Here is a 26,414-nt window from a genome sequence, read left to right as displayed (position 1 = left end):
AACAGAAGAGCTCACATTACCCCCATTCTAAAAGCTCTTCATTGGCTCCCAATTTCTTCTTGCATCAATTTTAAAATTCTTGAGCTGACATTCAGAGCGCTGCATGGTCAGGCTCCACTGTACATTTGAGACATGCTCTGTCCTTACATGCCTTCTCGAAGGTTGAGATCGTTGGATCAAAATCTTCTTATGGTCCCACATACTCGATTCAAGACACGAGGTGATCGCTCATTCCAGGCCGTCGCGCCAAGGCTCTGGAATGAGTTACCTCTGTTCTTACGTTCACTCAACTCAGTTGGTGCTTTTAAGAGCAATCTGAAAACCCATTTGTTTCTCCGGGCATTCTAAACATATTTTGTATGCAGATTGGCTGTATACGACTTTTTATCTATATTGTGACTGTATTTTATAGTAGCCTATTTATGTGTCGTTCTAACTTGTGAAGCACTTTGTGACCTTTTTGTCTGTGAAAGGTGTTATATAAATAAAGCTTACTTACTTACTTACTTTTCTCATGCTGCACCCAAACTTTGGAACTCTTTACCCATCCAAGTACATTTCTTTTCTAAGCACTAATGAACTGCTTTTCTCAAACCAAAAGTAATACTAATTGGTTACTAAGAAAAACAAGACATACTTTTAAAGAAGAACATGTCTAAATTAAGATTGTATTGCCACCTGGGATTAACATCTACTCATTTCTTTTCTTTTAGGACATTGTAAGAATTTAGAAGATGGAAAATTGACAATTCGGTCTGATGTAAAAGAAACATACAAGGAAGGTGAGAGCATCAACTATAAGTGTAATGCACCTGGAGAAGTTATCGAGGGAACTGCATCGTGTAGCAATGGCTTGTGGTCCAAATCAATAGAATGTCCAGGTAAGAAGCAAATGTAACAAAAAAATATATACATATATATATATATATATATATATATATATATATATATATATATATATATATATATATGTGTATATATATATATATATATATATATATATATATATATATATATATATATATATATATATATACATACATATACATATATATATATATATACACACACACACACACCTACACACACACACACACACACACACAAACACACAGTACAGGCAAAACCTTCTCATTCAATGTGTTTTCTTTATTTTCATAACCATTTACATGGGTAGATTCCCACTGAAGGCATCAAAACTATAAATGAACACATGTGGAGTTATGTACTTGACAAAAAAAAGGTAAATTTACTAAAAATGTGTTATATTCTATTTTCTTCTAAATACCCACCCTTTGCTCTGATTACAGCTTTGCACAATCTTGACTTTCTCTTGATGAGCTTCAAGAGGTAGTCACCTGAAATAGTTTTCCAACAGTCATGAAGGAGTTCCCAGAGGTGTTTAGAGGCCGCTTCAGACAGGCCATGAAAAACGGAAATGTTCAGTACTCTGTCCGTAAGACCTTTGTGTCTGAATACAAACATCCGGATAATGTTTTCCATAATTAAACCGGACGACGACCCTAGTAACAGGAAAGGACTTGTCACGGACAAGGTGGCTGCTTCAGACTGGTGAGGTCGAGTTCCAGACAGGGAGGAGGGGGAGGAGGAGGGGACCGAGGGACGCTGTGCGCACCTAGATAGCTCACTCCTGTAGCATGCGGCGAACCATGGCAGCTCGCCTCCTACGGTACCGTCTACATGCGCGACAGAGCGCTTCACACCACTCCTTTAACCACTTTGAGCTTCATCATCCAGGTCTCTTATGCGACTTCGTGTGCGCAGGATTATGCATAACATAAGTCCAATCCCCCCCCTCCCCCGGACATCTGGAACTTTTCCCTGCTGTGTGAAGGCAGCCGAAAGGACAAGTTCCGGTACAAAAGTGGTGTGTCTGAAAACACAGTTCTGGTTAAAAACCGGACTGAATTGTCCACAAATATTCCAGAATGTCAATCTGAAAAGGGTTTAAGACTTGTTGGCGCCTTTGTAAATGGTCATGGTCACGAAAATAAAGAAACACATTGAATGAGAAAGTGTGTCCAAAATTTTGGCCTTTTCAACCGTTTATCCAATGTCGGATCACGGGGGCAGTAGCCTAAGCCGAGAGGCCCAGATGTCTCTCTCCCCAGCCACTTGGGCCAGCTCCTCCGGGGGAATCCCAAGGCATTCCCTGGCCAGCTGAGAGACATAGTCCCTCCAGCATGTCCTGGGTCATCCCATGGGTCTCCTCCCAGTTAGACATGCCCAGAAATCCTCACCAGGGAGGAGTCTAGGACGCATACTCACCAGATGCCTGAGCCACCTTAACTGGCTCCTCTGGATGTGGAGGAGCAGCGGGTCTACTCCAAATCCTTCCTGGATGATTGAGTTTCTCACCCTATCTCTAAGGGAGAGCCCAGCCACCGTGCGGAGAAAACCTATTTAGGCCGCTTGTATCCACTGTTTTGCTCTTTCGGTCACTATCCAAAGCCTGTGACCATAGGTGAGGATAGGAACATAGATCGACCGGTAAATCGAGAGCTTTGCCTTTTGGCTCAGCTCTCTCTTCACCACGAAAGATTGGCACAATGCCTGCATCAATGCAGACGCAACACCAATCTCACACTCCATCTTTCCCTCACTCGTGAACAAGACCCGAGACACTTAAACTCTTCCACTTGGGGCAGGACCTCATACCAGACCAGAAGAAGGCATTCTACCCTTTTCCGACTCAAGACCATGGTCTCAGATTCAGAGGAGCTGATTCTCATCCCAGCTGCTTCACACTCGGCTGCAAATAACTCCAGCAAAAGCTGGAGATTATGTTCTGATGAAGCCAACAGAACCACATCATCTGCAAAAAGCAGAGACCTGATCCTTAGGTCACCAAAACAGATCCTCTCAACACTTTGGCTGCACCTAGAAATCCTGTCCATAAACATTGAACAGAATAGGTGATAAAAGCAGTCTTGGTGGAGTCCAACTCTCACCGGAAACGAGCCCGACTTGCTGCCGGCGATGCGGCCCAAGCTCTGACACCGGTCATACAAAGATCTAACAGCCCGTATCAGAGGGCCTGGTACCCCAAACTCCAGAAGTACCTCCCACAAGGCCCCCCAGAGGGACAGGGTTTAACGCCTTCTCCAAATCCACAAAACACATGTAGTTTGGTTGGACGAATTCCCACGCACCCTCCAGGACCCCCTCAGGGTATATAGCTGGTCCAGTGTTCCACGGCCAGCACGAAAACCACATTGTTCCTCCTGAATCTAAAGGTTGGTTTATGCTTGACGCGTCCGCGAGGTCCGCACGGCTCCGCACGGAAAAGTTGCGTCATTTTGCGTCATTTTAACAACCACGCCCCTCCACCGCACCTCCGCACGGCCCAGAATTTCTGCAACGCGCACCTCGGAAAATTTCTAACCACGCGGACGGATGGACGCGGAAAAACATGGCGGACCGGCAAGAACTAGTATGGCAGAGGTTCGTAAATACAGACATTTGTATGATTCAGCTCTCAGAGATCACCGTGATCAACATGTTGTTAATGATTCTTGGAGAGAAATAGCTCGCACTGTCGGAAAAGACGAGAACGCTGTTAAATATGCTGAAATGCCATGTTGTAAACAGTAATTTCTACTTCTACTATGGTGTAGTGTTGGATGCATGCCGTAGAGCTCCATGCTGCCCCGTTCAGTTTGGGAGAATATTGGCTCACCGCAGAGACCAGCTGCACGAACCATAAACACTGCGAGTTGTGAAGCGCGTTCCATCCGCGAGCCGCATCACCGCGCGGAAAGTGAATGCGTCAAGCATAAACCAAGCTTAAGGTTTGACAATACAGCGGACCCTCCTCTCCAGAACCTCTGAATAGACCTTACTAGGGAGGCTCAGAAGTGTGATCCCTCTGTAGTTGGAACACACCCTGCAGCCCCCTTTTTAAATAGGGGGGGCACCACCCCAGTCTGCCAATCCAGTGGAACTGACCCACATGTCCACGCGATACTGTCAGCCAACACAGCCCCACAACATCCAGCCTTAAGGAACTCCGCGTGGATCTCATCCACCCCAGTGTGTGTGTGTGTGTGTGTGTGTGTGTGTGAGTGTGTGAGAGAGAGAGAGAGAGAGAGAGAGAGAGAGAGAGAGAGAGAGAGAGAGAGAGAGAGAGAGAGAGAGAGAGAGAGAGAGAGAGAGAGAGAGAGAGAGAGAGAGAGAGAGACAGAGAGAGAGAGAGTGAGTGAGTGAGTCCTGGAACCCGGGCATCAAACCCTGGTAAATCTTAACTTATTTGTCTCTCTGTATTTTTTTCTCAGCTGTGCCTTGTCTAATTGGGGGCCTGCCCACACCTCTGGGCATAGCTGGAGATCCACCAACTACTAACCAAGTGCCTGGGGGACAAACATTACGTTTTTACTGCCCAGATGAATATTATCTTGAGGGAGCTGCAGAAATTGAGTGTTCAGAAGCAGGAGAGTGGAAAGAATCGTTCCCAACATGCTCAAGTAGGTTTACTGTTGTTTTGCGTCATAATGCTGATTTAAACGTGGACTATTGAACACTGACAATCTGGTGAACTTTGGTGTTCAGAAGTGGTATTGCAACAACATGACTACTTTTCCAGCCGTTGTTGGTTCACTGCTGAAATGTTCCAGCACCATGTTTAGAGACAAATAATACAGGATAATCACTAATTTCTACTAATAAGTTTTTTTTGTAACAGTATTTATCATTAGAACATCTTCTGGGCTCAGAATCAGCTGCTTAACTTGTCAAGTCTACCATTTTACACAGTCCCAACCTTGCTTTGCTGAGCTGACTTTATAGCGCAACGGTGCACTCCAGTGGCTAGTAGATGGAAACATAAACACAGCGTTGTGCCCGACAGAATAAAAATGAAATTATTTAACTTTTTAAATATAGCTTTTAAAGGAGATACTGTACATTAATTCTACACACCTCTGAACTAACCAGAGGTGGAAAGAGTACTAAAATTTCCTACTTAAGTACAAGTAAAAGTACTTGCCTAAATTTTTACTCAAGTAAAAGTAAAAAGTATCGTAAATAAAATGTACTCAAAGGAAAAGTTACTTAGTTACATTTTTGTCAGCGTAAAGATGGTTACATCAGTGCAAAACCACAACACCAGTTCACAACACGCTCTTGTGTGCACACACACACACACACACAGTTTGATGGAAGGATTTCTGTCCAATCAGTGAGAACAGGACGTGCACATTTATTGGACAAGGCTTTTCTAGGATTGTACATTTCAATTGTGATTAAAATTATTCTTTATTTTGAGAACAAAAATGTTAATTTTTAGATGCCATCAGTGTGTGAGGTATCTCAATGCTCTCATGGCAAAACTCTAACATGAGACTGTGCTCTAACCTGTCACATAACAAGCTAAATGAAAGTCAAACATTTCAGATGGACCGTATGACAGCTGCTAACGTTGGCCCTGCCCTACTTTACCTCTACATTACAGTTCCTTTATCCACATCCATCCTAGAGCTCCTCTCTGACCTTCATGCTTATTTAGAGCAGCTGATTTTTAAAGTTAGCAGAGTTCATCCTGGGTAGTGGGTTCACTCACTCATTTAAAGATATCGGCCAGAGGCAAAATTTGTTTGAACAGCGTGTGTAAATGTGTATTAAAACCTTAGATGAAAAAGGGTTTTGGATGTTGACGGCTGGAATTGTAAGAAAATCTGATGTTTGTGACCGGCGCGGGGAAAACAGAAACTAACTTCCGGTTTAAGCCCTGGGCAGCTGGTGAAGTTTCACATGGAGCTCTGCTGAAACAGCTGTAGTAAACAACGCCTGACTCCGGTGTTCTGCGTTAGCGTTATAGCAGAGAACAATGTGTCCTCAATCAGATGTAGCTTCTGAAGCCTCTGCTAGTCGGTCAGATTTGTTTTTTCTTTGGGATACGGCGACGAGAACGGATATTGGATTACCGGAGAAGTTCAACCGAATTCCAACCCCGCCAGCTGGATATCACTACCAGAGGTACAGACATGTTTTAGACTGTTTGACTCAGAAGACCTGTGACCCAATTTGGACACAGAGGAGGATTCTGTTCATCTTCAGAACCAAAATTGGTACAGTTTGTTTACTTTTCTTAAATATTTCATTGCTGTGCTCCACTGGGAGCTGTAAGCTGACAAGTTCTCAGCTGGTCTTACCTCCATCATGTGTCCCAATATAGTTCAGTAATCTAGTTTTACTGCTGTGTGTATTTATTGATATAATTCTGGAAAATATTTAACCAACAATTTACCAGAATAAATCTTCCTGATGCTGGAGTAACTCCTTAGTTCAACTCGTTGTTTGCACTAATCCAGGATGTCATGGAGGTTCTAATGTTAAAATATAGAGATCATCTTTTAGATTGTGTGTGTGTGTGTGTGTGTGTGTGTGTGTGTGTGTGTGTGTGTGTGTGTGTGTGTGTATGTGTGTGTGTGTGTGTGTGTGTGTGTGTGTGTGTGTGTGTGTGTGTGTGTCATAGCTTTCCCAAAGGACTTGTTCTTTCCTTACCGGAGCGAACACGGTTAGCAGTTTTGCTGCAGTCATGCTAACAGGACTCGTCTGGAGTCCAGAAGTAGCGGTGTGGTTCTAGATGGATTTATAGATGTAGGTTATTATTTTAGATCAGACCTGTTATTTAAAAATGCGTGTAGGACACAGACACAGGGCTCAGACCTTTTGCTGCAGCTGTAAATGCAATTTTACGTAATAATTAGGAGCATGAAAGTAAACAATAACAGTGATTCACAATACAGCAGCTAGCTTGTTTTACGTGCTGGATGCACGTATGCAAAACACAGTCTGGAGGAGAGGATTTGGATTTTCTGTAATGGTTTATGAGAAAAGTCCTGAGTGAGCAGAATGTAGAAGAAAGTAGTAGAGTATCCTCCAGCAGTCTAAGCCTATAGCAGCATAACTACAGAGATAACTCTGGATAACCTAGCCTTTTTAGATGGAGGAATGTTGGAGGCAGGGCAAGGGAGAGTCGTTTTTACAGACGGGCTGAGTTCTATGCTTCCTGCGTACCGTCACCCAGCCAGCCTGACGTCCCGGCTGCTCGGGTTCTGTTGGAGGATCGCTACGGGGTGGTTCTGAGCTAGTTAGCCCCGCACTAGCTAAGTAACTACGGCTGTTTACGGGATTTACAACAGCGTGGAGCCGGGCCTCCAATTCCGACACCCTCGTCTCCAAAGCTACAAAAATGCTACATTTATTACACGTCCCATTATCACTAAAGGAGGCAGAGGAGTAACTAAACATCTGATACAGAGAGCAAGAGATATGTTTTAGTGAGCCCCAAACACCAAACAGCTACACAAAGTGCAACACTGAAAACAGGAAACGTCTTACTGCCAGGGGCCAGTTGAGCCAGCTGAGGTGGCTCAGGCGTCTGATCAGGATCAGAAATATTGTAAAAATGACATCATGTGGTAAAATTTGATTACTGCAACCACTTTAAACAACTCTGGAGCTTTGTGCTGGCCATCGTCAAATTACAGTTGTTGGCACTGCAGTATTAGCTTGAGGAGACACGGCAACCCCACTCTCACTGATAGTCACATGCTAGACACCTTTAACTCAGGTGTAGAGTTAGAATAGCTCTAGTTTACATGTATGTTCAGATATAAGTGTGTGTGTGTGTGTGTGTGTGTGTGTGTGTGTGTGTGTGTGTGTGTGTGTGTGTGTGTGTTTATATTTTGTTTTTGTTTCTCTTGTTCTAGAGGTTACTTGCTCACGTAATCTACCAGAAGATAATTTATCTTGGGGTACCACTCGTGACACCCAGGGCCGAAACAGGTTAGGTGACACTGTGGGCTATGGCTGTAAATGGTACTATGAGAGAACAGATGGAGCTCAACATGCCACATGCACCAGAGATGGCTGGACACCAAAACCACTTTGCCGAGGTACTGCAGAGTTTACATTTCAGTTGTTTTTCAGAAAATGCAAATAAATATTTTTTCATGATAATTTTGTTGAAACAAATAAAATCTTTGTACCTTGTATGAAAAAATAATTGTACAAATTAGTTTAGTTTGGATTTAGATCAGCTCCCTGAGATCTTACTGAGTAAAAGGTGATAGAAGGTGAGGTGCTCAAAGACAAAAATCAATGTTACTTTTTTTTTTGTTTTGATCGAGATCAAAATTAAAACTACAATTTTTCCTTTGGTCCCATCGGGGAAATGTTTTCTCTGCATTGACCCTGACGATCAGTGGACTGCCATTTCATGGTACCTAGGGAGTCATTTTCAGTGTTCAGCATCTTACCCAAGGATTCTTAGACACGTGACCTGCTGTTGGATCAAACTGCTTCTTTTTCGATCATTGACGGGTTTCGTCCATATGAGATGTGACGACAGTTCTGAGGCAAAAACCCCATTTGTTGATAAAACCACAGAGCAGGCATCCATAGCTACAGAGAATTACGTTATAAAAAAGCAATGCATGCATTTTGAGCCAAGTTCTTTATTATGTAACAAGCAGAATTCAGTGCAAATAATTATTTTTCCCTCTTTTGCTTTTAGTAACATCAGCACCATGTCCACATCCTGATTTTGAAAATGCAGTCATTACTTATGGTGTAAAAGACAGCTACAATAGAAATGACCAGGTCCGATACAGATGCCAGACTGGGAATGGAGAAACATTCACTGCTACTTGTAGGGAAGGAGCCTGGACTGAATCAACGGGGTGTGCTGGTGAGAAACTTTTCATTAAAATGTGAAATTTCATCAGATTGTAATAATTGTGTAGCTTCAGTAATGAAACTATTTATTTCTCTTAACTAAAATGTAATTTCCAGAGCTTGTTAAAAACCAAGGCTATCAGTGATTTAGAAATGTGATTTAGCTTTTATTATTGCTGTCGATGCCTTTCTCCCTTTTAATGTCTGCAGTTTGAAATATTGATCATGTCTGTGTTCTGAGTTCTGGTTTCATCAAAGTTTTCAGTTTGGTTTGTCAGATCCCTCAGCTGTTTGTTATCTCGCCACAGTCCAGACTACTTTATGGACAGATTAGTTTACCATTGGCCTTTTCTGCTGATGCAGTAATGTTGTTTTTTTGTTGTTGTTTTTTTTGCAAATACTTGATAAAATCGTAAGTTTATCTCCAAACATCCATCTTGTGCTTCTCCAACCATTTCTCAGTTATGTAGAACAGAAAGGTGGTTTAAATAGACGATTCCCCAGTATTTTAGTAGCTGTTGCACTTTCTGTTCATTGATGGGTTTCGTGAACAGCTACGGTCTGACGGGAGGTTGAACGGTGATGTTCATCCTCTTGAGATGTGAGCCAAGTTCTCAGGAAAGAAATTACTCATTTGTTGAGAAAACCAAGGAGCTGAAATCCCTACATACAGAGAATTAAATAAGAAGAGACCGGTGGCGCCAGCGTTGGACAGGCCTCACCTAGGCAGCTGTGGCTACATTATAGCTCATCCCCCCAGCGTGTGAATGTGTGTGTGAATGACTGATTTTGTTGTGAAGTGCCTTGGGGACTTCTGTTTACACTATGCATCTTGCCCCTGGGGGTCCTCCTTCAGCGCCATGGTGTTAAGTTCCATTTTTATGCAGACGACTGCCAGATCTATTCCTCTCTTTCTCGGGGAGCAGAAGGCTCTGTATCTGTGTTATTGGACCGTTTAATGGAAGTTAAGTCATGGATGGCTGCTAACTTCCTCTTCCTAAATGAGTCTAAAACTGAGGTTATAATACTCAGCCCTAGTGAAAGAGCTGGAGCAGGTGATGAAATTGATCGTGGTTCCATGAAACAATACAAAAAGACTGTCAGGGTATCTGCTGGTTTAAGGGAGCCAAATTTAAGACTTTTTAAGACCTTTTTTAAGGCCACTTTGACCAAATTTAAGCTATAATTTCCAGCTATTGCCTGGAACCGGTGCTAACCACGTCGCAAACGTGCACTAGCCATCCAGTTACCATTAAACTTGCACTTCCCCATGGCGCGAGCTCCCACTAGCTTAACCAGCTAATGTGCTCATCTAAAAATAGCCCCCTTTCACAACCAACTGAATGTGTACGGTTCCGCTTTTGCCAACATCATACACAAAAAAGCTGAACACTAACTAGAAATTCATGAAAATTTTATAGAAATAAAAGAATCTTGTTTATTAGGTCTTTGGTAATTTTAAGACATTTGGAAACTGTATTTAAGGATTATTTGTCATTTTTAAGGATTTTTAAGACCTTAAATTTGGAAAAGCAAATTTAAGTCTTTTAAAGACTTTTTAAGGACCCGCAGATACCCTGGACTGTGGTCACTAATTTAGGGGTGAAAATTGAAGCAGCCCTTAGATTTGATGCACAAATAAACATGGTTGTTCGAGCATGTTTTTTAAGCTTAGTCAGGTTCTACCGTTGTCTTTCAAATGATCTCCGCATGCTACTGGACAATGAATGTGACATACTCACCGCAACAGCCATCGGTAAATGAGACGGTCTACAGTTGAAGAAGGAGAAAACACATAATTTTTTCTAAAACCAAAAAAACCTACTTAAATACATCTATCTGCTCCTGATTCTAATGAAGCCCAAGTTCTAATAGTCCAAAATTGATGTAAAAGCCGTTTCAAACGAGCTGTTGCCATCTTGTTTCACTCTGTTGCATCATTCCACCCACCAGGCATATAGAGTGCCCTGATTGGCCCACAAAGCGGATAAAGCTCTGTGATTTGTTCACTAAGCAGATAGAGCACTATGATTGGCCCACCATTATGGACCAATCACAGCTCTTTATGTGTTTGAAACCCCTCTAGAGAGCTGTGATTGGCCAGCCAGAATGCTGTTAGGGGCTGCAGAGGTTCCAGTGGAGCATTCCTAGACCAAACTTTGCAAAGCAAGAATTTGGTCTAGTTCACTAGGCTAGGCCTTCTCAGTAACGGCCCCTACACTCTGGAATGAACTCCCTCTGGCAGTGAAGCAAGCACCTTCTCTACAAGAGTTTGTCTCACTTGAAAACTCACTTTTATCTAACTTTCCCTCAACATCGTTGACACTGGCTTTTGTATTTTTACCTTTTCTACTTCATGGCTTTTACTTACTTTTACTTGTACTTTTCTATTATTTTTATGTTTGATCAGTTTTACTCTCTTTTATCTACTATGTTGTTTATATCCTTGTTTTTATGTGCTGGTCAGCACCTTGGGCCTCCCATAGGTGGTTGTTGGTGCTATATAAATAAATAAACCTTAATCTGATTTGATAGACCATAATTTGTGTTTGTTCTGTTAGTTTAAAAAAAACATTGTAGACAGACTTCAGTACAAATTATTTTTACTAGTTTGTCTGTTTGCTTTTAGCATCATGTCCACCTCCTGATTTTCAAGATGCAGACATTACTCATGGTGCAAAATACAACTATATCAGTGGTGACCAGGTCCAATACCGGTGCAGGAGTGGGAATAGAGAAACTTTCTCTGCTATCTGTAAGGAAGGAACCTGGGCTGAAGCAAACAAGTGTGCTGGTAAGAATCTTTATAAAAATGATAAATTATTATTAATTAAAATTGATATTGTTATTGGGTGGCTTCAGTAATATATCTCCTAACTACTAATGTCATCTCTTGAGCAAGTTAAAAACCAAGGCCATCAGTGATTCAGGCCCTGTCCACACGTAGCCGGGGATCTGCCAAAACGTAGATATTTTTCTACGTTTTGGCCTGTCATCCATACGAAAACGGAGTTTTTTCACACGAAAACGGATCTTTTTAAAAACTCCGGCCAAAGTGAAGATCTGCGTTTTCTCCGTTTTGGGTGTCTGCGTGTGGACGGACAAAACCGGAGTTTTAAGGTCTGCAACGTCACTTTCCGCGACAAAAAAATGCTGACATCATGCGTGCGACCTGTGTTTACACTAGCCGACAGCATGGATGCCCTCAGAGCTGCGCTCGCTTTATCAATTGTCCAAGCGCTTTTTGCTTGTTTGTTTTTGCAAGCGGAGTTACTGCTCCTTGCGGAAGACCGCAGACGAAGAACGAGGTTAAGAACAGGGGAAGTACTGCTGCCTACAGGTCTGGCATGTCCTTAACAACGTATTTATCCGGGTACGTGTGGACAGTTTCTTTTTAAAACGAGGTGGTGTGGATGCAAGTTTTTGGAGGGGCGGATATTCGTTTTTTTTTTTAACCCGGCTACGTGTGGACTAGGCCTTAGTCATTTACCTGTCGATAGTTTATAAACATTTTTCTTGGTTTTGCTTTTTGAACTCTTGTATTTGTAGTGTGCAAAATACCTCCTATTGAACATGGATTTGCAGTCGGCCCTTTCAACAACAAAGCGATTTATTACTCGTGTAATGAAAACTATAAACTTTCTGCCAAAAGCTGGTGGGATGAAGCTACATGTGTTGATGGTGAATGGTCTGCTCTCCATCCATGTATAGGTAATTCATCTCTATATTCTACTTACTGGTAATTATGTGCATGGATAGGGAGCTGTTGCTGGTGTCTAACAATATTCATGTAACTGTTTGGAATCACATCCTTTAGTAAAAACACAGTGTGGAGAAGCTCCCGTTATTCCTAATGGACGTGCAACAACCTCTCCTGGAAGATTAGAGATCGTTTGTGATGAAGGCTACAGAACTGAGACCACTCATCTGAACTGTTTAAATGGAGAATGGAATTTAGTAGGAATTGAAGTAGAAACTATCTGTAAACGTGAGTTTTGTTGATCACAGTTTAAATGAACTGAAGTTGTTTTATGAACACTGCTATAACTGCATGTTTTCATGTCTTTCAGCTGCTAGTAAGCCCTGCCAGCCACCACCTAGCGTTACAAATGCAGTTATTATGGAACCTTATCAGAAGGAGTATTTATCCGAGTCTTCTGTCACTTATGAATGCCGCAAAGGTTACATGATAAATGGAGGAGAAACAATTAGATGCAATGATGGAGCATGGGAAAAGAAGACCATCTCCTGTGTTCGTATGTACAAAAACTAATATCTCACATGACTACTATGGTCGTCTGGAAGTTTTTTTTTCTTTGCTTTATGAGCTTTTAGAATTACTCTTTCACTTTTAATGTTTACAACAAGTTCTAAACTGTGTAGCTAGAATACTGACCCGTGCCAACAGAAGAGCTCACATTACCCCCATTCTAAAAGCTCTTCATTGGCTCCCAATTTCTTCTTGCATCAATTTTAAAATTCTTGTGCTGACATTCAGAGCGCTGCATGGTCAGGCTCCACTGTACGTTTGAGACATGCTCTGTCCTTACACGCCTTCTCGAAGGTTGAGATCGTTGGATCAAAATCTTCTTATGGTCCCACATACTCGATTCAAGACACGAGGTGATCGCTCATTCCAGGCCGTCGCGCCAAGGCTCTGGAATGAGTTACCTCTGTTCTTACGTTCACTCAACTCAGTTGATGCTTTTAAGAGCAATCTGAAAACCCATTTGTTTCTCCGGGCATTCTAAACATATTTTGTATGCGGATTGGCTGTATACGACTTTTTATCTATATTGTGACTGTATTTTATAGTAGCCTATTTATGTGTCGTTCTAACTTGTGAAGCACTTTGTGACCTTTTTGTCTGTGAAAGGTGTTATATAAATAAAGCTTACTTACTTACTTACTTTTCTCATGCTGCACCCAAACTTTGGAACTCTTTACCCATCCAAGTACATTTCTTTTCTAAGCACTAATGAACTGCTTTTCTCAAACCAACAGTAATACTAATTGGTTACTAAGAAAAACAACACATACTTTTAAAGAAGAACATGTCTAAATTAAGATTGTATTGCCACCTGGGATTAACATCTACTCATTTCTTTTCTTTTAGGATATTGTGAGAATTTAGAAGATGGAAAATTGACGATTCGGTCTGATGTAAAAGAAACATACATGGAAGGTGAGAGCATCAACTATGAGTGTAATGCACCTGGAGAAGTTATCGAGGGAACTGCATCGTGTAGCAATGGCTTGTGGTCCAAATCAATAGAATGTCCAGGTAAGAAGAAAAAAAAATGTAAAAAAAAAATAAAAATAATATATATATATATATATATATATACACACACACATACACACACACACACACACACAGTACAGGCAAAACCTTCTCATTCAATGTGTTTTCTTTATTTTCATGGGTAGATTCCCACTGAAGGCATCAAAACTATAAATGAACACATGTGGAGTTATGTACTTGACCAAAAAGGGTAAATTTACTAAAAACATGCGTTATATTCTATTTTCTTGAAAATACCCACCCTTTGCTCTGATTACTGCTTTGCACAATCTTGACTTTCTCTTGATGAGCTTCAAGAGGTAGTCACCTGAAATGGTTTTCCAACAGTCTTGAAGGAGTTTCCAGAGGTGTCTAGAGCCCCCTTCAGTGTGAAGGCAGCTGAAAGGACAAGTTCCGGTACAAAAGTGGTGTGTCTGAAAACACAGTTCTGGTTAAAAACCGGACTGAATTGTCCACAAATATTCCAGAATGTCAATCTGAAAAGGGTTTAAGACTTGTTGGCGCCTTTGTAAATTGTCATGGTCACGAAAATAAAGAAACACATTGAATGAGAAATTGTGTCCAAAATTTTGGCCTTTTCAACCGTTTATCCAATGTCGGGTCACGGGGGCAGTAGCCTAAGCCGAGAGGCCCAGATGTCTCTCTCCCCAGCTACTTGGGCCAGCTCCTCCGGGGGAATCTCAAGGCATTCCCTGGCCAGCTGAGAGACATAGTCCCTCCAGCATGTCCTGGGTCATCCCTTGGGTCTCCTCCCAGTTAGACGTGCCCAGAAATCCTCACCAGGGAGGAGTCTAGGAAGCATACTGACCAGATGGCTGAGCCACCTTAACTGGCTCCTCTGGACGTGGAGGAGCAGCGGTTCTACTCCGAATCCTTCCTGGATGATTGAGTTTCTCACCGTATCTCTAAGGGAGAGCCCAGCCACCGTGCGGAGAAAACCCATTTAGAGCGCTTGTATCCACGATTTCGCTCTTTCGGTCACTATCCAAAGCCTGTGACAATAGGTGAGGATAGGAACATAGATCGACCGGTAAATCGAGAGCTTTGCCTTTAGGCTCAGCTCTCTCTTCACCACGAAAGATTGGCACAATGCCTGCATCACTGCAGACGCAACACTAATCTCACACTCCATCTTTCCCTCACTTGTGAACAAGACCCGAGACACTTAAACTCCTCCACTTGGGGCAGGACCTCATCCCAGACCTGAAGAAGGCATTCTACCCTTTTTCGACTCAAGACCATGGTCTCAGATTTAGAGGAGCTGATTCTCATCCCAGCTGCTTCACACTTGGCTGCAAATCACTCCAGCAAAAGCTGGAGATTATGTTCTGATGAAGCCAACAGAACCACATCATCTGCAAAAAGCAGAGACCTGATCCTTAGGCCACCAAAACAGATCCTCTCAACACTTTGGCTGCAACTAGAAACCCTGTCCATAAACGTTGAAGAGAATAGGTGATAAAAAAGCAGTCTTGGTGGAGTCCAACTCTCACCGGAAACGAGCTCGACTTACTGCCGGCGATATGGACCAAGCTCTGACACCGGTCATACAAGGATCTAACAGCCCGTATCAGAGGGCCTGGTACCCCAAACTCCAGGAGTACCTCCCACAAGCCTACCCCCCCCCCCCCCCCCCCCGAGGGACAGGGTTTAACGCCTTCTCCAAATCCACAAAACACATGTAGTTTGGTTGGACGAATTCCCACGCACCCTCCAGGACCCCTTAAGGGTATATTGCTGGTCCAGTGTTCCACGGCCAGGATGAAAACCACATTGTTCCTCCTGAATCTAAGGTTTGACATTACAGTGGACCCTCCTCTCCAGAACCTCTGAATAGACCTTACTAGGGAGGCTCAGAAGTGTGATCCCTCTGTAGTTGGAACACACCCTGCAGCCCCCTTTTTAAATAGGGGGGGCACCACCCCAGTCTGCCAATCCAGTGGAACTGACCCAGATGTCCACGCGATACTGTCAGCCAACACAGCCCCACAACATCCAGCCTTAAAGAACTCCGGGTGGATCTCAACCACCCCAGTGTGTGTGTGTGTGTGTGTGTGTGTGTGTGTGTGTGTGTGTGTGTGTGTGTGTGTGTGTGTGCGTGTGCGTGTGTGTGTGTAAGTCCTGGAACCCTGGCATCAAACCCTGGTAAATCTTAACTTATTTGTCTCTCTGTATTTTTTTCTCAGCTGTGCCTTGTCTAATTGGGGGCCTGCCCACACATCTGGGCATAGCTGGAGATCCACCAACTACTAACCAAGTGCCTGGGGGACAAACATTAAGTTTTTACTGCCCAGATGAATATTATCTTGAGGGAGCTGCAGAAATTGAGTGTTCAGAAGCAGGAGAGTGGAAAGAATCGTTCCCAACATGCTCAAGTAGGTTTACTGTTGTTTTGCGTCATAATGCTGATTTAAACGTGGACTATTGAACACGGACAATCTGGTGGACTTTGGTGTTCAGAAGTGGTTTTGCAACAACATGACTACTTTTCCAGCCGTTGTTGGTTCACTGCTGACATGTTCCAGCACCATGTTTAGAGACAAATCATACAGGATAATGACTAATTTCTACTAATTAGTTTATTTTGTAACAGTATTTATCATTAGAACATCTTCTGGGCTCAGAATCAGCTGCTTAACTTGTCAAGTCTACCATTTTACACAGTCCCAACCTTGCTTTGCTGAGCTGACTTTATAGCGCAACAGTGCGCTCCAGTGGCTGGTAGATGTAAACATAAACACAGCGTTGTGCCCGACAGAATAAAAATGAATTATTTAACTTTTTAAATATAGCTTTTAAAGGAGATACTGTACATTCATTCTACACACCTCCAACACCCTGTGGAGGTTTATTATAGCTTTTTATTAAAATGTTCCATATTCTAACTTTAACTCAGCTCTTTTAAGCATATCTGCATTTAACCAACTCAGTTATAAAAATGCAAATAAATAAGAATTACATGGTCATTTTGTAGTCTAATCTTAAAAATAATCAAAAACAAATCCTTATGTAAATCTCGATATATTTTAGCTGAATTCTGATATACAATAAATATCTTGATTTTTTTTCGTCCTGTAAAATATTTAAAAGTTAACTCCATTCTTGAGAAAATGTACACAAAAATTCATCATCAGATTATATGCATAAAAATGTATTGATTCTTGTCAAACAGTAACCTTGGTGCCAGCCTCTTTCAGTCAGAGCTTTAGAAACACTGGTACAGCTGTCTGTTAACACACAGGTAGGTTTATACCTTTGCGTCTCATCGCTGCAGCTCTCCGTACCTGTTTCCTGTTTACACGGAAGGAGTTTGGCCCATCTCTTTACACATGCGGGATTAACACATCTCTGCCAGCAGCTGTGGTGAAAAAGTTCGCTAAAACACAAACAAACTTCCCCAAATAATTAAAAGCCATGAAGCCAAAGGCAAAGATTAGGGCAGAACATTAAACCTGATCTAGCAGATGCATGAGAATACGTGTAATGACCGTTTAGAGAGGGAGCAAGCTAGCGGCTAGTGGCAGCCACACCTGCTAACTTCACAAATACACTGGTTGTATATTTATATCGATTTTTTTTTAAGGTGGCGCAGCATGACCTGCAGCCAGCTACAGCAGCTCTCACTTCTTTACTCCCTTTTTTTATTCTTTGCTTGTCTTGTGTTGCGTGTTTGATTGTCCTTATTCTGTTTTCTGAAATTGTTGGGAACGCACTGGAAAATTCCACTAGCTCCCACAATCCACTTATTGTTTACACCAGCTGTTGGTGCTGCAGACACCGTCTCTCTTCTCCACAGAAGAGATGATTCTGCCTCCAGAATTAAGGAGTAAACGTAGAAGTTGCTGACCGGGATGTAAGCTCCAGCAGAGGAAACGGAAACGTAGACCATTTTTACTCTCCGTAATTGTGGGTAATGTCCGTTCTCTGCCCACTAAGAGTGATGAGCTCACAGCGATGACCAGGCTGCAGTAGGACTACAGACTGTGTAGCCTGATGCTTTTTAAGGAAATGTTTTAATTTAAACTCACGCGGGCCGACAGGAGCGCGGAGCGTTGAGCACAAAGGTGGGAGTCTGTGACTATAAATGAGAGGTGGTGACCATTACACAACTTTGCACAAAAGACATTGAGTTACTGGCTGTTGGTCTCCAGCCCTATTACATCCCATGAGAGTTTTCTTATGTAATATCATTTAATGTGTCTGATGCGCTTGTCATTTTGCTGAGGCTTGCACTTCCCAGGGCTTTTTTTAGCTCTAATGGGCATCTGTTGGAAAGGCCTTACTCCAACACAAAAATACTACTTGCTTGTAATGATTTAGGTATCTACTGCCCCCATTGCCAGGAAAAATACACACTGGTCACTGAGTAGCTCTCGGTTGCAAAAAGGTTGGTGACCCCTGCTATAAATGATACTGAGTCATCTTGTCTCTTGTTTGAAATTATATCAATATATTGATATTTTTAAAATATTGATATATCACCCAGCCCTGGTTTCTTTCAAAGCAGACGTGTCTTTAAATGTGAGGGAGTAGATGGAACCTCTAAAGCCTGTGGTTTATTTGTTATGTAAATTGTACAAATTTAATGTAAAATTATATCTCTCATTAAACTATTGTTTATATTGTAAAGTCAACATTATAATATTTTCTGTTCTTTTCAACAGAAAAATGTCCAATTCTGGTATTAACAGACAATGTAATCATCAGCGAACCTGCAGAAGGAAGATATTTACGAAGGAAAGGAGAAAAATTAACATTTGGTTGTCTACGAGGGCTCTCCATCACTGGGCACACGACAATTGAATGTTTGAATGATGGAATATGGAGTGGCCAACCTCCTACGTGTGAAAGTAAGAATCTCACGAGGCTCGTTTCACTTTTTAGGCTTTGATTTAAAATGAAACTGAAACTTGAAAAGCCAAACTCCATACTTTAAAGTTTATCTGAGGTTGGAACTCAAAACGAGCCTGCATGTGTTCAGACATTTTGTTTTGTTTGTGAAATTTAAACTAAAAATTCAAAACTCATTTAGCTTATGCACAAAACGAGATCTGAAAATTGCATAAATCATTTTCTGCACAAACTTTGTGATTTATAAAGAAAATATGTCGGGAAAATGTGCACAACTTTAAAGGTGTGACAGTAAGAGACCCAAGCATTAATCCCTGTTGGATTTTAACTTATTTGTCTCTCTGTATTTTTCACTCAGCTCTGTCTTGTACAGTTGGGGACCTGCCCACGGGTCTGAAAATATCTGGAGATCGACCAGCTAATAACCAAGTGCCTGGGGGACAAACATTACGTTTTCACTGCCCAAATGAATATAATCTAAGGGGAGCTGAAGAAATTGAGTGTTTACAAACAGGAAAGTGGAAAGAACCGTTCCCAACATGCTCAAGTAGGTTTACTGTTGTTTTGGGTCCAAATGCCAATTTTATTCAGCTCTTTTAAGCATAACTGTTTTTAACTAATGGGCTGTGCAGTGGCACAGTGGTTAGAGCTGTTGCCTTGTAGCGAGAAGGTCCTGGGTTTGATTCCCGGCCTGGGATCTTTCTGCATGGAGTTTGCATGTTCTCCCTGTGCAAGCGAGTTTTCTCCGGGTGCTCCGGCTTCCTCCCACCATCCAAAAACATGACTGTAAGGTTGATTAGTCTGTCTAAATTGTCCTTAAGTGTGAGTGTGTGTGTGTGCATGATTGTTTGTCCTGTGTGTCTCTGTGTTGCCCTGCGATGGACTGGCTCTCTGTCCAGGGTATACCCGCCTACTTGCCCGTTCACTGATGGAGATAGACACTAGACCTTACGTGGACAAAGAGGGTTCAGAAGATGGATGGATGGATGTTTTGAACCAAGTTATCCAAGTGCATATAAAGAACTTGGTCAATTTCTTAAGAATGAAGCTTGTGAATTTTCTGATTTGGCTTTAAAACTATTCCCTCTGTTATGGAGAAATGAGCACACAGGCATAGTTTTGCCCCTTAAAATAGTTTTCTACACAACTTTGTGATTTACAAAAAAAACTTTTTGGGAAAATGTGCACAACTTGAAAGGTGTGGTTCACTATGAAAACATTTTTAATTATTATTTCTGATTATAATCGGTCATTTGGAAATCCTGACAGATCTACATCACACCGTGAATTCGCACTCATGGACTCACCCATCTTGACTCACAAAAGGGAAGGCTGTTGATTTCAATCACTCAATACTTTATTAATCCCAGAGGGAAATTAGTTTCAGTACACACAATTCAGAGATCAGACATACATGGGCAAGACACATGACAAGAATTGGTGACTGTGGTCATTCGCAACCCGAGTCGCGCTACCTTAATAGAGATAAGAGGGTAACATGAGGAATTGATTTGGGAGGAACGGAAAAAAAGGCACTTCACAGCTACCCTCCCACTAGGAGGGCAGCTTTGCTCTGCAACAAACCACCTCAAACAGATATGCAACAGACTTTAGACAACACAACATGAGACTCCAATAGGAAGGCCACTGTAGCCACAGGTGGGAGGGAGATCCTGGGAGAAGCGCAGAGCACATTGACTCCTGCAGGTTGATGACCTCGCCAGGCTGAAGTCCACCAATCCGCAGGCGGGGGAGAGGGAGGGTGTCGGGTTTTCACAGCATCTGTCTGCATTCCTTCGTGGGGGCTTTAGTTGCTTGCAGCTCAAGGCTACCAGGGCGTCAGATTCAGATAACAAGAATTTATTTGGGTCAGGCTGAGATAATTTTCCTCTCTGACTTCAGTCTTTAAACTGATCATTCCAGTCCTTCAGTGAAGCCAGTTTTGGGTTTTAAACCTGTCCATACCGTCCGGTGACCCTCTCTGAGATGACATCCATTTTGCGCACTAATACCGGTATCGCAGCAAGAACATTGTCCAGCTTACGATTCACCTCAAGTAACGTCCCAGTCTGTGAAGTCTCCACACGGACGGTGCTTTCCGTGGGTGCGGGTCGCCCTCCAATCGTTCCCGTCTTCCCAAAATTCCAGAAAACCAGATATCCTCCCACTCCAGTCAGGAGAAATCCAGTGATCATCAGGCCGAATATCTACACGTCTTCGACATCCTCAATGGACAGCTGGGAGAGGCATATGATCTTCCATTCCCTCCAGGAATCCAGCATATACCCCACCGGGTGTGACCCCTGTGGACATGTGGGAGCCCCCTGCTCCGTTGTCATTGTTGAAAAAATCTTATCAATTGTTTTGAATGACCAATTTATCAAATCCATGGTTAAAAGTAGGGTTTTTCAGAAGAAATGCAGAGAAGCGCTCTGTGGGCAGACAGGACAAAGAGCCTTGGGAAAATAGATAAGGGAGCGAAAAGAGAAGCGTCTGTACTCTGCAAGTGCCAGGAAGATGAAAAAACATCCAGGAAAGCGCGTAGAACATCTCAGCTAGCATAAGCTAACTGTTAGCATTAGCAACTCCACCACACAGCAGAAGCCCTCCAGGTTTGTGTTATTTGTGGAAATAAAACATCATCATTGCAGAGCAAATGGAGTCAGTGGTAGTCATGTTGCTGTTAGCCAATCAGAGGCAAGATGTCCAAATATCGGCAATTAAGACTCCAAATTTTGCCGTCCGAAGCTCAACTTTCATGTTGCTCGTTTCTAGTTCCTTTGTTTCCATAGAGTACGATTCACAAAGCCTTCATTCCCACTAGAGACCGCTGCAAATGTACTGAATAAACGAGTGTTCAAAACTTGTAAGAAAACTCCGACCTTGGCGTAAGCACCTTGTGGAGACTAAGCAATTGGAAGGGCATCCAGTGAGATGATAAAATGGTGAATTTAAGCCAAACCTATAGACCTTTGCACACGTGTAACCGGTTTTTGGGTAAAGTTTAAAACTTAAATTACTAAATAAATAAAGTTGGACAGTCAGACCAGGTGGGTCTTCCCAGTTGGTTTGAAAATTGGTGCTAATCAAAAAAGGTAATAAAGCATTTCAACATTTTAACATAAGATATAATTAGGGATGTCCCGATCCAATCACATGATCGGAAATCGGCCCCGATCACATGGTTTCAGACTGATCAGGACTCGGGCTTTACTTCCCGATCCAAGCCCCGATCCGGAGTCGGATACTGGGTTCAAATTACAGGAGAGCAACTTGGTTCTCCTTAAAGGTTGTCAGGCTCCCCGATGCCCTTAACTTACACACCCAGAAGGAGCACAAAAAAAATCCAGTTTCTACCTTTATTATATTATTTATATGGACCCAGCGTAGCGGGGATTCCTTTGAGCAGAGATGCAGAGAGCGGCAGGCAGACCGCTGATTATTCATGAACTCCAGCTGCGTTCTGCACACGGCCACAGTAACATTTTCTAAGTTCCTAAGTGGCGTCACCAAAAAATATATAATTAACACACAGTCGTTCGTGTCCGTTCATTTTCTCTCTGGTAAGTTCTGTCTGTATTTGAGCATGACGCGTGGACGCGCTCGCGCTGCAGCGCGAGCGCTGCAGCGCTCGTCACTGGCGCAGCCGGGCAGCGCGGCGCACACTCCGCTTTTTTTGTGGTCAATAGATCAGTTTGATCTGCTAGTTAAAAAGTTACTTGTGAGGTGAAAAAGAAGGAAGCAGGCAGGAGTTTTTCTGGAGGACTGGGAGATGCAGGAAGATCAGAGACAGACAGGACAGGAAGACAGGAAAATAAAAACCAAGAAAACAAAACAAAGTTCTTAAAAAATTAAATGTAGGTAGATTTATCCCACTACACGTTTGTACCTGTTTAAAGCAATAACTTATCAGCGTGTAGTATTTATATATTTGATACAATTCAGATCATCTTCTAAACTCCGTCCCATACCCAGGGACGTATCTAAGCATTTTGGGGGCCGAGGCAAAATAGACCCCTGCCAGGTATTTTAAGTTGAAGTGCTATCTGTTTTTATATTAGACTTTTTATATTTGCATTTAAGTCCAAAAGTGAAGAATTTAGGTTATTTATTACTTGATTGTTCAAGCTACCTCACAGAAGTTATCTGTTGTTAGAAATTAAAATAAAAAGGTAATTAAATAAAAAACAAGGAACATTCTGGAACTGTTTCTTCCTTTTCTTTATTTTTTTACATATTGAAAGTATGGGATCAGGACTCGGTATCGGCAGATTCTCAAAATCAAATGACTCGGACTCGAGGGCAAAAAAACCTGATCGGGACATCCCTAGACATAATTCTATTCAATTCAAGTTTATTTATATAGCGCCAAATCACGACGAGTCGTCTCAAGGCACTTCACATAATAAACATCCCAATCCAGGTCAGTTCATTAAGCCAATCAGAAAAAAAAAGTTTCAGAGTGTAAGAGTCTTTACAGCAATCCTCATACTAAGCAAGCATTTAGCGACAGTGGAGAGGAAAACTCCCTTTTAACAGGAAGAAACGTCCAGAGAATCCTGGCTCAGTATAAGCAGCCATCCTCCACAGCTCACTGGGGATCAAGAAGACAGAGCTGACACACACACACGCACGCGCACACACACACACACACACACACACACACACAAACACACACACACACTAAGTAATGTGTCTATGGTTACATTGTGATTTCTTAGTAAATATTCTATTTGGTGAGAGATAAACTTTATTGTATTTATCCTAGTGAATCTATAAATATAAATAATACAGACACATTTAGGATATAATGTGATTGCTGTAACTAAATACCACCTAAAACTGTATTGTCTGTGTTATTGTCCTCATTCGTTTAGGCTGTGGGCGTCCACCATCTCTAACAGATGGAGAGACTGTGGGTTTCCCTAAACAACAATATGAAAATGGTGATACTGTTGAATACACCTGTTACAACATGTACGTTCTGAAGGGTGGGCGGTTTAAAACTTGTAACAATGGTGTGTGGACTGGAGAGATGAGATGCATGAGTAAGTCACTTAAACTTGTATGTTTTTAAAATGAGGACATTTTTGTTGACGCTGTGTGTGAATTTTATCTGAGTTTGGCTAGAAAATAAAATACACCTCAGAATGAATGCTTTATTAATTTTAGTTATTAATGACCTATAAAGTTAGAACTATGTAAAAGAAAAATCTAATATATTTCTAAATTACCGTAAATCCTCTAATACAGGCCGGTATTCAATTAAAGGCCGGGTCTCCAATTTTGGCCGGTGTCGGAGTCAGCGGAGGTAAATAATGGCCGGTCTCTTATTGTGGCCGGATGGAATGTGGTAACAAGCAAGTATGAGCGTCCCAGCGGCAGAGTTATAGTCCCCAAATCAACCAGCAGGAGGCAGTAGGGGTTCGCGCAGACCTTTATTAGGCTTTTTCTTCAAGCTTTGTAACGCTTCAGACACGATCCTCTATCACGCTCCTACCACACAGAGTCACGGTGTCAGTTAACCATGCTAATTCAACCCACTCCACAGAACACACATCACCTTCCCTGTGGCTTACATAACACTCACACAACACGCAAATCAGCACATAGGAACTAGCAGAACGATAGGAAACACACAATACCCAGAATGCACCTGGCTTACAACCCCAGCCAGGTCATTACACTATCAAGTTCAAAGAGAACGTGCTGATTATGCTGCAGAACACTCTGGAGAGCAGCAGTAGGGGGTGTATGAACTACAGTAATCCCTCGTTTATCGCGGTAGATGCGTTCCAGACCTGGCCGCGATAGGTGAAAATCCGCGAAGTAGGGACTCCCAGCATGCCCCTCGCGGGGATTCCCTCCATGTCGCACCTACGTCACAAACCGCGGCTATAAACGGAAGTCGCCTTTACAGCTCAGTCATCGTTTCTTCAGATTCACGATCAGAGTTTCCAACCTACCAATCAATCCAACGAACTATCAGCTCATAGTAAGTTATCTTACTTACTTCTGGAAAGCCCGGCATTTCCGTGTCACTTCGTTGACGCTCGAACGCTCGGGGGTTTCCTAGAGCAGCCGGCGTTTCACCGACGCTATCACTTCCGCGTCTGTGAAACCACGCTCCCGTAGGTACTGACACGCGATCGTTCATGTCGGTTCATTTCCTTTAATGTTTTCTGTCTTTTATTTGCGCCTGATGCGTTTCGCTGCATGCTGTGGAGCGGGGCGCTGCGGGCATCACCTTGTTCTCCGACGCACTGATCACTGATACGGCCGCCAAACAGCAAGCGCTCCGCTGTTTTAGCGGTCGGTAGATCTTTTAGAACTGCAGTTCAAAGGTAACTCATAAGGTGAATATATATGAACCCAGGCAGCAGCTTTTCTTTAGGATTGAGAGGAGATGCAGGAAGATAATAAACAGACAGGACAGAAAAATTGTCAAATAAAAACAAGTTAGTTTTTGTACCTGCTGTTGCAACAAACAGACACCATTGAAGGTAATCAGAAGTGAGGAACAGAAAATGAAATAATTATTTTAATGTTTAGAGCAGCAGGAACTCCGAGAGGCTGCAGGCGCATCAGTGAGTTTGCGGCTGCTGCGCAGGGGGAGGGGGGGGAGGGTTGAAGCAGAAACTACCGTTGTTAAAAGAAATGTGTTTAACTTTGAAAATGTGGGCGCAATTTTAATTGTCAAAAACTCCAGCAAACCATTAGTTCGTTTTGCTCAAATAGAAATAGAGGCCTGCCTCTAATACTGGCCCTCCTTCCAATAAAGGCCTGGAGCTTGATGAGCTTGAGTCAAATACAGGCCCGGGCCTGTATTAGAGGATTTACGGTAATGCTTTTGTTGAAAATATTAGAAAATTGTTGCTTTAGGTATTTTTCTTTTTACTTTTTATTTTTTTGCAATTTTTGTGCTCTAACTGACATTTTTGCTCTTTTACAGAACCATGCACTGTGAATGCTGAAATGAGGGAGAGACACAATATTGAATTTTCACGTAATGACAGAGATAAATATTATGCGCCTCATGAAGATCACCTGACATTTGTATGTAAACATGGAACAAGACTACTTCACCAAGAGCCAATGCGTAAACAGTGCATCAATGGACAGATGGACCTGCCCACCTGTGGTTAAAGCTTTTGGTGTGATACATATGAACACACAAACATGTTATTGATTATAACAACAAGTTTAATAATTCTGAATATTTTTAGATCCTTTATATCAATGAACACATTTAATCCTCTGCTCCTGCATGTTTTACTATTAAAGGCTTTTTCAAACTTGTCTTTATGTTTTTTTTTTCCTTAAACAGATAAAAACATGTATGTAAATGACCAGCTTGCTTCTTTTTCTTTTCCGGTTTATATATTAATGAAAATCATCAAACTCATTTTTCTAACTATTTCTTTTCTGAAGGTCTGATGTTGATGAAATTGTATTTTACCTCACAGCTTAGTGTTGTTTTTAACTAGTTTAACCCTGAGATTTTTATTTTGTCCTATGACTAAAATCTAAATGAAGAATAAAACTTAATGACATTTGA

At 42.2% G+C, this 26,414-nt stretch overlaps 1 protein-coding gene across 1 annotated transcript in view; it reads left to right on the top strand.

The window, feature by feature from the left end:
• LOC139071421 (complement factor H-related protein 5-like) overlaps positions 1 to 26,414 on the top strand; it is a 27,192-nt gene extending 778 nt beyond the window's left edge. Inside the window, exons 4-17 of the mRNA XM_070553876.1 lie at positions 714 to 881; positions 4,296 to 4,484; positions 7,734 to 7,919; positions 8,540 to 8,713; positions 11,330 to 11,494; positions 12,250 to 12,411; positions 12,518 to 12,688; positions 12,771 to 12,956; positions 13,817 to 13,984; positions 16,192 to 16,380; positions 18,670 to 18,855; positions 19,215 to 19,403; positions 23,734 to 23,904; positions 25,809 to 26,414. Coding sequence (XP_070409977.1) covers positions 714 to 881; positions 4,296 to 4,484; positions 7,734 to 7,919; positions 8,540 to 8,713; positions 11,330 to 11,494; positions 12,250 to 12,411; positions 12,518 to 12,688; positions 12,771 to 12,956; positions 13,817 to 13,984; positions 16,192 to 16,380; positions 18,670 to 18,855; positions 19,215 to 19,403; positions 23,734 to 23,904; positions 25,809 to 26,002 — 2,498 coding nt within the window. The 3' untranslated portion in view covers positions 26,003 to 26,414. The remainder of the gene's footprint in view (positions 1 to 713; positions 882 to 4,295; positions 4,485 to 7,733; positions 7,920 to 8,539; positions 8,714 to 11,329; positions 11,495 to 12,249; positions 12,412 to 12,517; positions 12,689 to 12,770; positions 12,957 to 13,816; positions 13,985 to 16,191; positions 16,381 to 18,669; positions 18,856 to 19,214; positions 19,404 to 23,733; positions 23,905 to 25,808) is intronic.

This window comes from Nothobranchius furzeri, chromosome 8, assembly GCF_043380555.1.
Source record: "Nothobranchius furzeri strain GRZ-AD chromosome 8, NfurGRZ-RIMD1, whole genome shotgun sequence".
In the NCBI taxonomy this organism is placed as follows: domain Eukaryota; kingdom Metazoa; phylum Chordata; class Actinopteri; order Cyprinodontiformes; family Nothobranchiidae; genus Nothobranchius; species Nothobranchius furzeri.
Note: the sequence above shows the minus strand (reverse complement) of the source record. Positions and strands in the feature narration are given on the sequence as shown.